Source organism: Phaseolus vulgaris, chromosome 9 (genome assembly GCF_000499845.2).
Source record: "Phaseolus vulgaris cultivar G19833 chromosome 9, P. vulgaris v2.0, whole genome shotgun sequence".
NCBI classification, from domain to species: Eukaryota; Viridiplantae; Streptophyta; class Magnoliopsida; order Fabales; family Fabaceae; genus Phaseolus; species Phaseolus vulgaris.
This window is the reverse complement of record NC_023751.2, coordinates 10,385,215-10,398,494: the sequence shown is the minus strand read 5'-3', so window position 1 is coordinate 10,398,494 and position 13,280 is coordinate 10,385,215. Positions and strand designations below refer to the sequence as shown.

General features: G+C 32.3%; 1 protein-coding gene across 1 annotated transcript; it reads right to left on the bottom strand.

Moving 5' to 3' along the window:
- Positions 1-2,728: 2,728 nt before the first annotated feature.
- On the bottom strand, positions 2,729-12,982 carry LOC137820830 (ATP-dependent zinc metalloprotease FTSH 11, chloroplastic/mitochondrial-like). Its single transcript, XM_068625099.1, has 17 exons — positions 12,214-12,982; positions 11,722-11,875; positions 11,095-11,187; positions 10,888-10,973; positions 10,677-10,800; positions 9,804-9,923; positions 9,402-9,452; positions 8,549-8,610; positions 7,701-7,758; positions 7,456-7,581; positions 7,294-7,374; positions 5,514-5,643; positions 5,269-5,417; positions 4,312-4,593; positions 3,979-4,068; positions 3,774-3,827; positions 2,729-3,277 (listed from the first exon to the last, which is right to left on the bottom strand). Exons 1-17 carry the CDS (start codon positions 12,723-12,725, stop codon positions 3,122-3,124), a joined length of 2,328 nt encoding a protein of 775 aa, XP_068481200.1. The 5' UTR covers positions 12,726-12,982; the 3' UTR covers positions 2,729-3,121.
- Between the last annotated feature and the right edge of the window lie 298 nt (positions 12,983-13,280).

Sequence of the window (13,280 nt, the reverse complement as noted above, 5' to 3'; positions counted from 1 at the left end):
ATTTTGATTTCTCATTAAAATAGAAAGTTGTATAGCTTGAAAAATCTTTTACAAATATTCTCCATAATGAACACCGAATAGAGACCGAACATATTTGAATGCTTTGTTAATTAGATACAAAAATTTGAACCGCATTTGAAATGTATATGAATGTTTAAAATCACTACATTGATGATTAACACCCTTTTTCTGCTTTTGGTTGGATTCTCGGTTTGCATGAGAAGAATTTTCTTGGAGGTACAACTATAGTCACAATGGATGCTTGGGAAACTACAATAGATAGCAAGGAGACAAAATCTTTCTTTTGAGCTGACATGCTTATATTTTGGAATTGGACTAAGTTGCTGAATTTTTTGATAAATAATTTGATTTACGTATTAATATTCTCATGTTTTATAAAGAGATTTAAGCTTATCAATATGTCTATGTTTTGATCATTTTTACCTCGAAACCTCATTTCTCTAGCATAGGAGATTTGTTTACATGTACATGGGTTGGAGTACCAAGAGTACTCTTATTTATTAAATTTTTATTGTTGATTAAAAAAATTGAACCGTTATAAATAATAATAATAATAATAATAAAGAAAAAAAAATCAACATCAATAAAGTATTAACAAAATTTGAATAATTTTTTATTTAAAAAAAAAACACCAACCAAAATTTGTAGAGGAATAAATGATAATAAAATATAAAATAAAAAGTATAAAGTATAAGTTGAAGCGTAAATCAAAGTGTTATTATATGAAATTTGGTAACCTTATATCTTTAATTAATGATACAATCATATTAAACGTTGCTGATAAAAAAAAATCATATTAAACTTTATTGTAAAATTATATTATTAGAAATATAATAAAAAATAACTACATTATTAATTTTTCTTTAAGTGATAACCAACTTTTCTATATATTAATAATAAGTAGTTTATAACACTTATATTTCATGTAAATCAACAAAATCTTTAAAATTAGTTTAAGAAAAAAATTGGAAATTATTACTATCCCAATAATCCCAATAAGAGAGAAAAGAAATATTAGGTGAATTGATTTTTTCTTCCTTATACTTTTGGTTGACCGTGTTCGGTGACGCTTAAAAATTAAATATATACGGCATCTTTTTCATATAATAATTTTTCCGTATGATATATTTACTACTTTTCGTATTTAATTCGCCATCTTTAGTAAGAGTTTTTTTTATCTATGTTTATTTTATTTATAATGTTGAAATATAAAATCTTATTTGAAACATTTCAATTTAGTGTAACTCGCATACCAACAATATATTAAAAAATTATTATTTATATATCAAAATTATGAAAGGGAGTTTTGTTTACTTTAGCCTGTTTTTTCCTCAATTTTTTTGAAGTTATTCATTTATTTTTGTGGCAAAGGATTTTTTTTTTCCTATTTTAGTCTCTCACCATTTCTTCAAGTTCCATATTGGTTATTTTATGTTTAATTACATTAACATGGAATATTTTTATTTTATATTAAATTTAGTTTATTCATTTATAGGTTTTTACAGTATAAATATAGTTTCTTAATTAGTTCTCTAATTTTCTCCATAAACTTTTCCACATTCCCTTTTAAGTTGTTTATATTATTTATTTATTTTTCTTATTTAGATCTGTCTATTTCTATTTTTTAAAACTATTTTTTCTGTTTTAAAAAACGAAAAAACTTGTTGAATTAAGATTTTTTTCAAATACTATTTTTTAAACCAGAAAAACAAAACATTTATAAGTTATTTGGTTTTCTAGTGCTCGTGTTATTCCTTATAATTTTACACATTCTTTTCCAGCTTCTAATATCTATAAATGAAATTTTAAAAATAGTTATTATATAATTATTGTTAAGTAAGAAATTTCCTTCTGTAAAAAATAGCTCTTATTAAACAATTGTTTGCTTAATTAATGTAAATAAAATTCTTTATAATTTTTTAGAGATAAGTAGCTTAATAAATAATAATTAAAGTGACCTGTCTGATTTAATAAAAAGATTACATTTAATTTTTATAGAAAATATTATTATAGTTTATCATGTTATATTTTTTATTGTAAAATATCTTATATTTTATCTATAATACGTATCTTATGTATAATACATATATTATATATAAAAATACAATAAAAAAAATTAAATAAGTCGTTTTAGGTCCATAAATCTACTTAAGCCAATATTATTAGTCTTTTATTATAGGTTTAACGATAGAGTAGGTTTTTAAAGAAACTTATTAGAAAAATACGTAACAGATAAGGTTTATGCTTTACCTTTTTAATAGAAGTTAAGGAATTCGTTATCGTATGAACGATTATCCAAAGAGTAAAATAATGCGTATGTCCAAATCAGTAGTTCAATTACTAGTTAATTTTAAATGCCACATTAAATCACTCATTCTTCCTTATTGCATATCAAATATAACCATTGAAAATTTTACCATTTTCCTGAATTTGAATTTTTCATTTCGATAAAACAACTTTAATTTATTGAATTTTATTTTATTGATAAATTATTTCAATTACTACTAAAAACAAAATATTAAATTATTATAGATTTCAACTAAATAAAACTTGGTCGACACAAAAAAAAAATCAATAATCCATAATCCTTACTTAGATTGGTGAATAAATAATTTCAATAATATCAATTAAAAAAATACTAATGTTTAACATTCCCGAACGGAACTGAAACTGAAAAAAAAAAAGTCGAGGTCAAAGATCTACCATATGCTTTAGGAACACTGATGCTTATGCAGAATTGCCAAATTTACAGTATTAACCACGTGAACAGATAGTTGGATCTACATAAATAATAAAATTTGAAAGCAACAAATAATGTGTAGGCACAATTCTCATAATGTCTTTCTACAAATTATAAATAGTTCTCCAAAAAAATGTTGCTGGCACTCCAGCATGAGCGTCACTGTGAGCAGGAGTGGTTGGTTCAGTTCAGACATACTCAAAGGAGTATCACTTCCTATCCATGCATGCACAAAGGAGTGGATCTGCAACATATGGACCAAGATATATAGCTGTTTGTTGGAGTATTGGGTGACTAGGTATTCTGTACAGAGCGTCCCCTTAGTTAGTTTAGTTAACAGACAGCAAACGGAAACAGTGTTTAGACCAACACGAGTTCCTCCTCTGCTGCCTCTTGTTCCTGTTTCTTTGCCACTTTTCCGTCCTGATATGGTCGCAGTACCCGCCTGATTTCTTCTGCACTAAGTGTCTCATACTCTAATAATGCATTTGCCAGAGCATGCAATGCCTTCTCGTGCTGCAGGAACGTACGTCGGAAGTTACAGGGTTCAGAACTTATTCAGATGCTAGGTATACCATAATAAATTTCATGCATGGCATAATTTTGGCTGCTTACTTTGATTAATCAACACCGTAGAAAAAGTTACATACATACAAAAGAAAAATTTCCTACTTCCTAAATCTTCATCCGTATATATATAGTGCTTCAAATGCATAAAATGGTTTTTACCACTGCCACATACTTTAATTTAAACCCAACGAAAGTAGATTTTGGTTCAGACTTCAGAATTATTAAGCTTCCAAAAGAACACTGTCATTGATTGAAAACTTAGTTTGGACACTAAGTAACATGTCATTTATTTTATTAAATAACAATATCCGAGTATTAGGACCTGTAAATTTATATTAAATCTTGATATAAAGAAAATGAATACTTTTAACCAGCGAAATAGATTGTCTTGAAAGTGGTAGAAATGACAGATTAAACACACAAACCAAACGGGTTGACAAACCTTCCTTAGAAGGGCTTTCACTCGATCATATGCTTCCCTGAGAAGCTTCACAACCTGCAGCACAAGAAATTCAAATCATAAACCAGATTTTATTTTTTTATAAAATAATAATTCCTTACAGAAAAAGTAAAATAACCCAAATATGACAATCTATCCACTATCAAAAGATTTAAAATGACAAAGGATATAGGTTCAATCCACTCGCCTCTGCATCAATACGTGACTGCATTTCGGAACTTGGTCTCTCCTTTATATGAATTGGCCCTATTGCATCACTCATCCCACAACTTGATACCTTGTGCAGAAACAAAAATGACAACAGAAATAATCCTTCATTTTAAAATCAAAAGATAGGTTCTACTTGACAATTTCAGTCAGAGGAAAGTTCTGAGTCCTACTACTGTGAACGTTCCAAGTAATTACAGTAAAAGAAATATTGTAGCGCAGAAATTTTTATCGCTTCTGTGGCAGAAAATAAACCGTATTTCCATAGATGAAGAAACTGCACTTGACCATTAATCACGAAGCAAAAACTTACCATATATTGGGCAAGCTCAGTAGCTGTGTGAAGATCACTACTTGCCCCTGTTGTGATTTGATCCTGACCAAAGATAATTTCTTCTGCAACTCTTCCTCCCATACACACATCAAGGCGAGCAAGTAACTGCTTCTTGCTGATTGATGTCTCATCACCAGAGGGAAGCTGAGTAACCATTCCTAAAGCAGATCCACGAGGCATGATTGTTGCCTTGTGAATTGGTTGAGCACCCTCAGTGTTAATGGCAACAATTGCATGGCCACTCTCATGATAAGCAGTAAGCTGAAAGTTTCACAAGCGATATTAACATAGATAACTGTACATCTACAAATGGTTAATTTAATTAATTTTACACAAGAGATTATAAAATTTACAGATCATTACTTCATAAACTGATTTTGGAGTTTGGGCATTAAAAATATCAGGTTCAAATCAAGACAATGACAAATCTGACGATAAAATACAGTCTTGTATTTCCATCATGCCATATTCGTATACCTACAGGTATTGCATAAAACAAGCACAAGGTGATTTTAATATTTCTGAATAAACAGTAGACAATGGACTGAAAGATGCTCATAACCTATGCTATAAGAATAGGTTTTGAGTCATCAATATGCTACAAAATAAGATTCAAGATATAGTGACAATTTTAGAAAAAAAAAAGTTACCAATACATCCAACTCACTATACGACAAATGGAGTGCTGAAAGATGATTTCTTGGAATTTTTCAATTAAGAGATTTTCAGGCTGATGATTAGATTTTTGCAAACAATATTACAACATAATTGACTATACAGGGACAGCTATGAATTTTCAAATAATGCAACACAGTGCTAAACCAGACATTGTTTAGAAGACAGCAAGGTTAAAACAAATGTAGTGACTTACAACCATACATTAATCACATAGGCAAGAATCGAGAATTTCAAGTGCTAACAGTACTGTACACTTACCTTTTTGGACTCTTCGGATATGGACATTGTTTTCCGTTCTGTGCCCATAATTATTCTATCTTTGGCAAACTCCAACTGTGAAGCTGCTAATTTCTCTGCACCTTCAACAGCAGCTTTAATGGCAGCAATGTTTACCAGGTTTGCAAGATCTAGTTTGAAAGAATAGTTACAGATCACATCATGTAAATGAAATTTAAAGCAGAACAGAACGATGTGCATTTCACGTATGTTTAAAAATTATTCACCTGCCCCATTGAATCCCGGGGTTCCACGAGCAATTGATTTAGTATCTACATCGTCAGCCAATGGTTTATCTTGAAGGTAAAGCTCCAATATTTCTTGTCGACCACGTAAATCTGGATTTGGTACAATAATCTGGAATTGGGTTGGTTAGTTTTCTTATATTCTATAGCAAAATTACATAGCATTATTTAGAACATTAGTTAGATACAATTTTTAAGTTAGGTTCAAGTAGAGAGATCACTGTAATAATTTTGGAAAATTAAGGATAAATGATGTTTTTGGTCCCTATATTTTAAAACTAGTAATTTGACTTCTCCAGTTTCTGAAATACAATGAAAGCAGTCACTCTACATGCTGAAGCATCTAATCGATGACCACAAGGAAATTTGTACCTCATGGATGCCGTGTAGCAAGTGTTGCATGTGTTATTTTAAGAATATTCTTGAGTCCTTGTAAAATTGGTCTTGGTCCCTATATTTTAACACCGGCGGTTTGAGTCATCCAATTTCTGAAATACAGTGTAAACAGTCCCATTGGTAACTGCATTGGGATGGTCGTTCCAATGACACATTTCATGCTCTAAGGATAGACAAGTGATCCCAAATACAAACGGAAGTGTCAAAACCTCTGATGCATGCTTCTTGCTTCTTGATACATTTCAATAACTAATTAAGTTCCACTACTTAGAACTCCAACTAAACCTCAATAAAACTTGCTAATATTAGGGATAAGGCCTCATTTCTTTGGCATTAACATATTTCCTAGTTAGACCTTTTTGCATTGAACCTTCAAAACACCTCAAAGATATCTTGAGAAGACAACCTGTATCCAAGTCAAGCTTAAGATTCTTCACTATTTCACGATGTTGAAGGATAACACCTTTTAAACCTTTGAGATACTTTACCCCAAAACTGTGACCTAATAGGAAAACTCCACCTAGATTTACCTTGTTGTAATTAACAATGTGCAATAGTGAGCATTGCCCGAGAATTCTTGATATTAGTGAAGTTTCATGAGTTTGTTTAGTTAGAGGTCCAAATATTTCATCTCCATTGGTTACTAAAGGGTGTCAAGGAGCATGCGTTAAGTGTCAACATTTGAATTGGGTTCACTCATTTGTTGAGTAGGCCATGTGACTGCCACATATCCCCATGTCATGACATCGTCATGTGTCATTAGAGAAACATCCTAACAGAGTTAGTAATAGGGATTACTTTCATTGTATTTTAGAAATTGGAGAACTCAAACTATTGACTTTAAAAATAAGGAGCAAGACCAATTTTATCGACCAAAAACACGATTTATCCAATAATTAAATAATTTAATTTTTATACAACAAAAAACAAAGATCACTAAATCCAAAACAGAGACAACAACACATTATTATCCTTCAGAATTATAGAACCAAACAAATAGTAAACATACTGTATCACCAAAGAAAATTAGGTTCATGCGACACCTATACAGAAGATTAGCAATCTTTTGTTAAAGAAAGAAGTGTATGAACCTTTGGAAGTGTTCTTGTTTTGCAAGTTTGTTATGTGAGCCAAATGCCAAAGTTTTCAACAGGTAATTATTCTTTTCCGTGTTTTTCTGGCTACCTTATGCATTTCCACCATAGTTTTTCTGAGGGTTTTCTTCAATGGGTTAACAAAGGGACTGGAGAGCTTGTTGTTTTCCTTTCTGTCTCGCTTATTTTATTCTATTGTTCTAGAAGGATTTCTTATCCTCCAGTTTCTCTTTATAAATTCTTTTATCAAGGACAAAATTAATAGGACTTACATGTCGATCAAATCTACCAGGTCTTGTTAAAGCGGGATCAAGAATATCAGGCAGGTTTGTTGCAGCAATTACTATTATTCCCTACAAGATCATCAAGATGTTAAATAAATTAGGGAAAAACTGAGAGAAACTGATTAAACAATAAAAAATGACTAAATATACTTCATTCTGCTCAAAGCCATCAATTTCAACAAGTAGCTGATGCAATGTCTTCTTTGTATGACCCTCCCATTGTTTCCTAGTTGAACCAACAGCATCTATTTCATCAATGAAAATGATACAAGGAGCCTACATTAAGGATGGAGCGTAAAGAATGTTCCAAATTAGAAACAAATAAGGAAATCTTGTAAAGTAATTTAGCAAACCATAACAGACAGCTAAGAGTCCATTAACCAAAGGCAACAAACCTTCTTTTTTGCTGCTTGAAATAAGGATCTTACACGTCGAGCACCAACTCCAACATACCTGAAGTGGAAAAGTGATACCAAATTTGAGCATCCCTAACAACTACCACAACATAACTTACCTTAATGCAACTATTAGGAATCGGTTGGGCCAAATTCAACTTCAAAAGCTAGCTCAAAACCTCATTAGGTGCATTCCATCATGCCCAATATAAGACATCCGCAAGTGGTTCAATATCAAGACTAAATAAGTTTTGATAAAAACTAATGTACCCCAGCCAAAAGGCAAACTAGATGGATTTTGGTTTCATATTAAAAATGAATTGGGCTTAACCTAATCACAAAAGCTAGCTCAAGACTTGGGGGATGGGAGGGAGGGGGAATTTTCCAAGTCATTTAAGGAGTATTTTGTCCACATTTGTTGCCAATGTGAGGCTTCTTGACCAAAGAAAATCTATCAACTGCACAACTTACAACTTCTAGGACGAAACTAAATTTTGTTTTTTGCAAAGGAAAAGTTGTAAAGTTTAATTTACCATGATACAGCTGTAAACCAAATAGATGTTCTCAATCACACACACACACACATATATATATATATATTTACTCTCTCTTTTTACGATAAAGAAGAACTAGCAGGAATCAATATTAGAAAAGATAAAGAAACATAACACATGTATTACGGAGGACACTAATGATGCATCCTTGTTAACAAACTTTCTTAGAAAATTTATGAAGTATCCCTGTTAAATTCAAGGAAAATGGATCACAATATCATGTTTCAAAAAATTAAGACAACATATAATGCATTCCAAAGACAGAAATTTAAGCTATTGAAAAAGAAGACTTACATCTCTTCAAATTCTGATCCTGCACGATAGAAAAACGGAACACCAGCTTCTCCAGCAATAGCCTTCAAGGTCCCATATAAAGCAAACACTATCAGATCACAATACATTATCAAGATCAATAGATTAATTCAAGAGGTAAATGATAACAAAGTAGTATTGCTTTTTCAATTATATTTACGAACTCTGAAGAATGAAAGAGAAAATGAAGTTGTCAAGTGTCTGAGTTCTTTACCAGAAACAAAAAGGCCATGTTCTTTATCCTCAAAAAGAAAAACTGAGTGTCAAATTATGGAAGTGAAACGCATATATTAATGGGCATACACATACCATCATGTAAGAAAAAGACAATGAGCATGGAAACTTTGAATGTCAAGATTTTCCAATAAATTTGGTGCAATACAGTTATGAGAAGGAAAATGGGAGCAAAAGCTGCTTTAGGAAAAATAAAAAATTAGATGATATACTAGTGTTGGCAAATTAAATAAAAAACGAATCAGGTAGACACAACAGCTACATGGGCAAACAAGGAAACAAGACAAAAACAGTTATTAATAATGATTGCATTCCCAAACAATCCACATGGGCATAGAAACAACCTTTTCTACAGTTACAGCTTGGAAGAACAAATTATGCAAAGAGATAATGGAGCAACAATGTCAATGCTATCAAATTGAAAGACGAGAACCAAAGCCTAGATAGTAGATATGTACTTCCAGAAGCTTCATGCAATTATATAAAAGTGGGAATTCATAAAGCATGCAGGAGGCCAATAGGCTCAAGTTCTAAAGCAAGAACTTCATAAAATTTGAAAAAAAAAAGTGTCTTAAGGTATGCAGATGATAAACAAGCTGACCTTGGCTAGAAGTGTTTTTCCAGTTCCTGGTGGTCCTGTTAAGAGAATCCCCTGGGAAAAGAAGTGTTTTAGGCATACTTGATGAAAAAGAAACAAATAATTTCCAATGCATACTAAAAAAGTAAAAACACAGCATCATATTGTTGGACAAATAGCTTCATCTGCATATCATGCAATGAAAACAAAATAAATAAATAAATAACATTGTGATTACCAAAAGCTAGCATGTTTATCATTGTAAAGTGTAAACAAAAAATATTGCATTTGGAAATAGTATAAACATGTTATCATGCATAAATTGGGAAGGAAACCTGGTCCTACATGAAATGAAAAGCCAATTATATATAACCAAGTGCAGTCAAGCAAAACAAATTCAACAAATATACAATTACTTCTTCAGACCTTAGGCAATTTTCCTCCAAGGCGAGTAAATTTAGCCGGATTTTTCAGGTACTCCACAACTTCCTCAAGTTCTTGTTTAGCATCATCACAACCTTTCACATCTTTAAATGTTTTGAAATTCTGCATGAGGAAAGAGAGTTTATATAAGTTGTTGTTTGACACAATTTCTGGTTTGCTGTATATATATATATATATATATATATATATATATATATATATATAATCTGCATGAGAAACTGTTACCCCTATTCCCGATAGCTAATTCATCAACTGAGAAAAAGACACATACAGATATGGAGAGTAACTGAATTATTAATGATAACATCCTTAAAAAGAAAAATAGCTCTCAGGAGTCACAATGGCTTTGGGGAGTAAGGAAAATGCTAATATTAAATTGAGATGTTCTCCTTTATAAGCCACAATTATAACAAAAATAAAAGAAAAACCAGTGAGCGGGAGCATAAACTAAAGAAGTAAGAGGAATGCCAGACTGACTCCTCAAGAAGCTAATAACATGAAGTTCACCAACATTAAAGTGCCAAGATCAGTAGGGGGTGACTCCTGTAGTTTGCAGGGAACAAACTCGATGACAATTGCCTGATTCATAGAATCAGATCAGATGTACTTCAGAACAATAAAATATCATTTTCTGAATAATCCATAGACCAGGATTATTTTATTTGGATTGACAAAAGACTGTGCATAAATTTTATTATTCTTAATGAATTAACCAATTTCATTAATATTCTTCTCATCCAAAATTCAGCTATGATAGCCCATTCATCAAATTTTCAAGAAATACAAAAGTAACTACATTGGCATATTATATGATTAAGGTCATGTGTCATTTATAATGCGTCCTAAAATGTTAACCTTTTCTGGCATCACTTCCTTATTTAGTTCCTTTGGGGCATATGTAGTACTTGAGCCAACACTTGAAGTTCCAATCCCACCCAAGCTTACTATGAATTTTTGAAGTGCAACCATACCCATAACCCTGAAAGACACATTTTATATGACGATAAATGAAACTATCAGGTATGACATAGAGAAGAGAGTGAGAGTGAGAACTAAACGTTCATACCAGATCAGACCCATAACAACAATAAACAAAATAGTTGATAAAACATCTTGTACAAAGCGTGACTTTTGTGATACTTTGGGATCAACCTAAAGAAGGAAACAGATTCGTAAGATTCCCAAAACAAACAAACAAAAAAAAGAATTTGGAGTTCAAATGCTAATCACTAAAAACCATAAAAAAGAACTTTTTTTTTGCAATAATTGTTACCACAAGAACATGTAATGGCTGCCTCTCGGATGTTCCAGGGCTAAGAATAGGCTCGTCTGATTTACCAGATGCTCGCTGTTTCAACTCTTGCAACTGAAAGAAAAAATATTTCGTATCAGTTGATACATCCAACACATGGAAAATATGAAATAAAAGATGTCAAAAGAAACTGTATTAAGATGAAAACGCAGTTTATTACAAAAGGAATAGACGCAAAACATGGAACTTGTGATAAAAAAACAAGGGTATGCAGAAAATCAAAATAAATGAGTATAAAAAGATAGAGGAGAAGAACATGCTTTCAGGCTCATTAATTCTACATATCATATATTTGAAGAGAAAATGCAAATAAAATAATTTAGCCAGAAATACATAAGGGAGAAACATAGCTTTAAAATGCTCGCATATAGGTAAAAATTAAAAGTATCCCTCAAACCACTGGTGTCAGTTTCAGATCACGGGACTCTACGACCGTAATAGTCAGAGGACAAGAACAAATAATTAATCGACAACAAAAATTTCTAGCACATCAATGGCACAGAACGCCTAGTATAACCTTCTGCAAATGAAAACCTGATCAACACAGACCAAATAGCATTAAGAAAATGAATTACACAAAGTGACTACCAGGGTAGGAAGTCTGGACGGTTTCGCATATTCCTCATTTGGAAGATATTCAGCAATAGCATTAGTGGCCACTAAAGCTCGGAGATACTCCACAACTCCTCTACTGTCTACAGCACCCTCCCTTCCTTCAAAGTGCTTGATGACAGACTCGGGACTGGTAAAAAACATAAATAACAGAGAAACTTTGACGCAAACTGAAATCATCCATCCATACAAAACTGAAAACAAAAATATTCCACTTGCTAACTACATTCTTCATCCTCTTGATTCAGCCATGCTATCATAGCCATATTTTCAGTTTTTTTCTTCTGTATTTTCTGAAACGACAAAACTTATCCAGTTGCTTAGATGAATTGAGATTTATTCACTGTCAGAATTTTATATAATTTATTATAACTTCTAGTGCCAATTTATGTTACGCAAACTGAAACACAAATTTTGATCAGAACAGCATCTCAACTTCATCACTGTGCAATGCGATTCAATCCAAACCTGTGCTTATTAAGTTCAACAAGTAGTGCGGTTTGTTTGGCGACATCATTGGGATTCGCCTCCGCGTCAATAATTAACCTAGCCAGACGCCGTTCCTGTTGCCAAAGCGGCAACCAGTTCATGAAGTCGGCGAAAGCCTTTTTGGAGCTCTCTCTGGCTCCCTCGAAGAGCGCCGCAATCGACGACCTCTGATCCTCTTTCGCAATCGCGCTCTTTTCCGGTCCGATTGAAGGATCGAATCCCTCGGCGTCGATGACACTGGTCGAATTCTGAGTGGTTTGATTTGAAAGAAAATTAGAATCGGCGGCGGAGGGATTGGGTTGGGAAGCGACTTTGCGAGAGCGGGAAAAGGGAAGGCGCGGGAGAAATTGTGGCGGAGAGAGTTTGCATGGAGAGAGGGAGGTGAGAGAGTGAGGGAACTTGCAGAGAAGAGGATGGTGGTGTTGAGTGTTTGAGGCGAATGGGAGGGAAGTTCTGCAGAGAATGAGAAGTGACGCTTGAAGTGTGGCCATAATAAGAATAAATTATTTCTTCTTCTTCTTCTTCTTCTTCTTCCTCCTCCTGCAAATGTGAGAGAGGAGAGGAATGGATTGTGTGAAGTGAGTACCTTATCTGTTGCTGATTGGAATTGGTGCCGCCATCCGACAACGACTTCCGATTTTAAACCTTATCAACCTTTTATCTTCGGATAATGCCCAATCATCGCCTCTTACTATACTTTCTACGGTGTTTCGGTTTTTCTCTTCCATTTGCATTCACTAACAATAATAAAAATAATATTTCAGAACCTATATTTAAGTTTTTAAACTATTCAAAGAAATGATGTAAAATTCAGTTTAAATGTAATTCATTTTATATTGACTACTTAAAAAATCATATTTAATATTATTTTTACTAGTAGTAATAATTTTTTATTCTTCTATCACTCACGAATTGTATGAACTGTAGATAAAGAAATTCTTGACTAGACAGATCTCAGCGAAAGAGAAAAATATATATAAGGATAAATGCGTAAAAGTAAATATACTAATAAAAATAATTTAATTTCTATTAATGAGAACCACATA

Bases quoted from the DNA above. Each gene is read 5' to 3' on its own strand.
- LOC137820830 (XM_068625099.1), bottom strand. From the start codon at position 12,725: ATGGCCACACTTCAAGCGTCACTTCTCATTCTCTGCAGAACTTCCCTC. The intron at 7,375-7,455 runs GTATATTTAGTC...ATGATCTTGTAG, and splicing joins ATGGCTTTGAGCAGAATGAA to GGAATAATAGTAATTGCTGC. The intron at 3,278-3,773 runs GTTTGTCAACCC...ACGTTCCTGCAG, and splicing joins TGAAAGCCCTTCTAAGGAAG to CACGAGAAGGCATTGCATGC.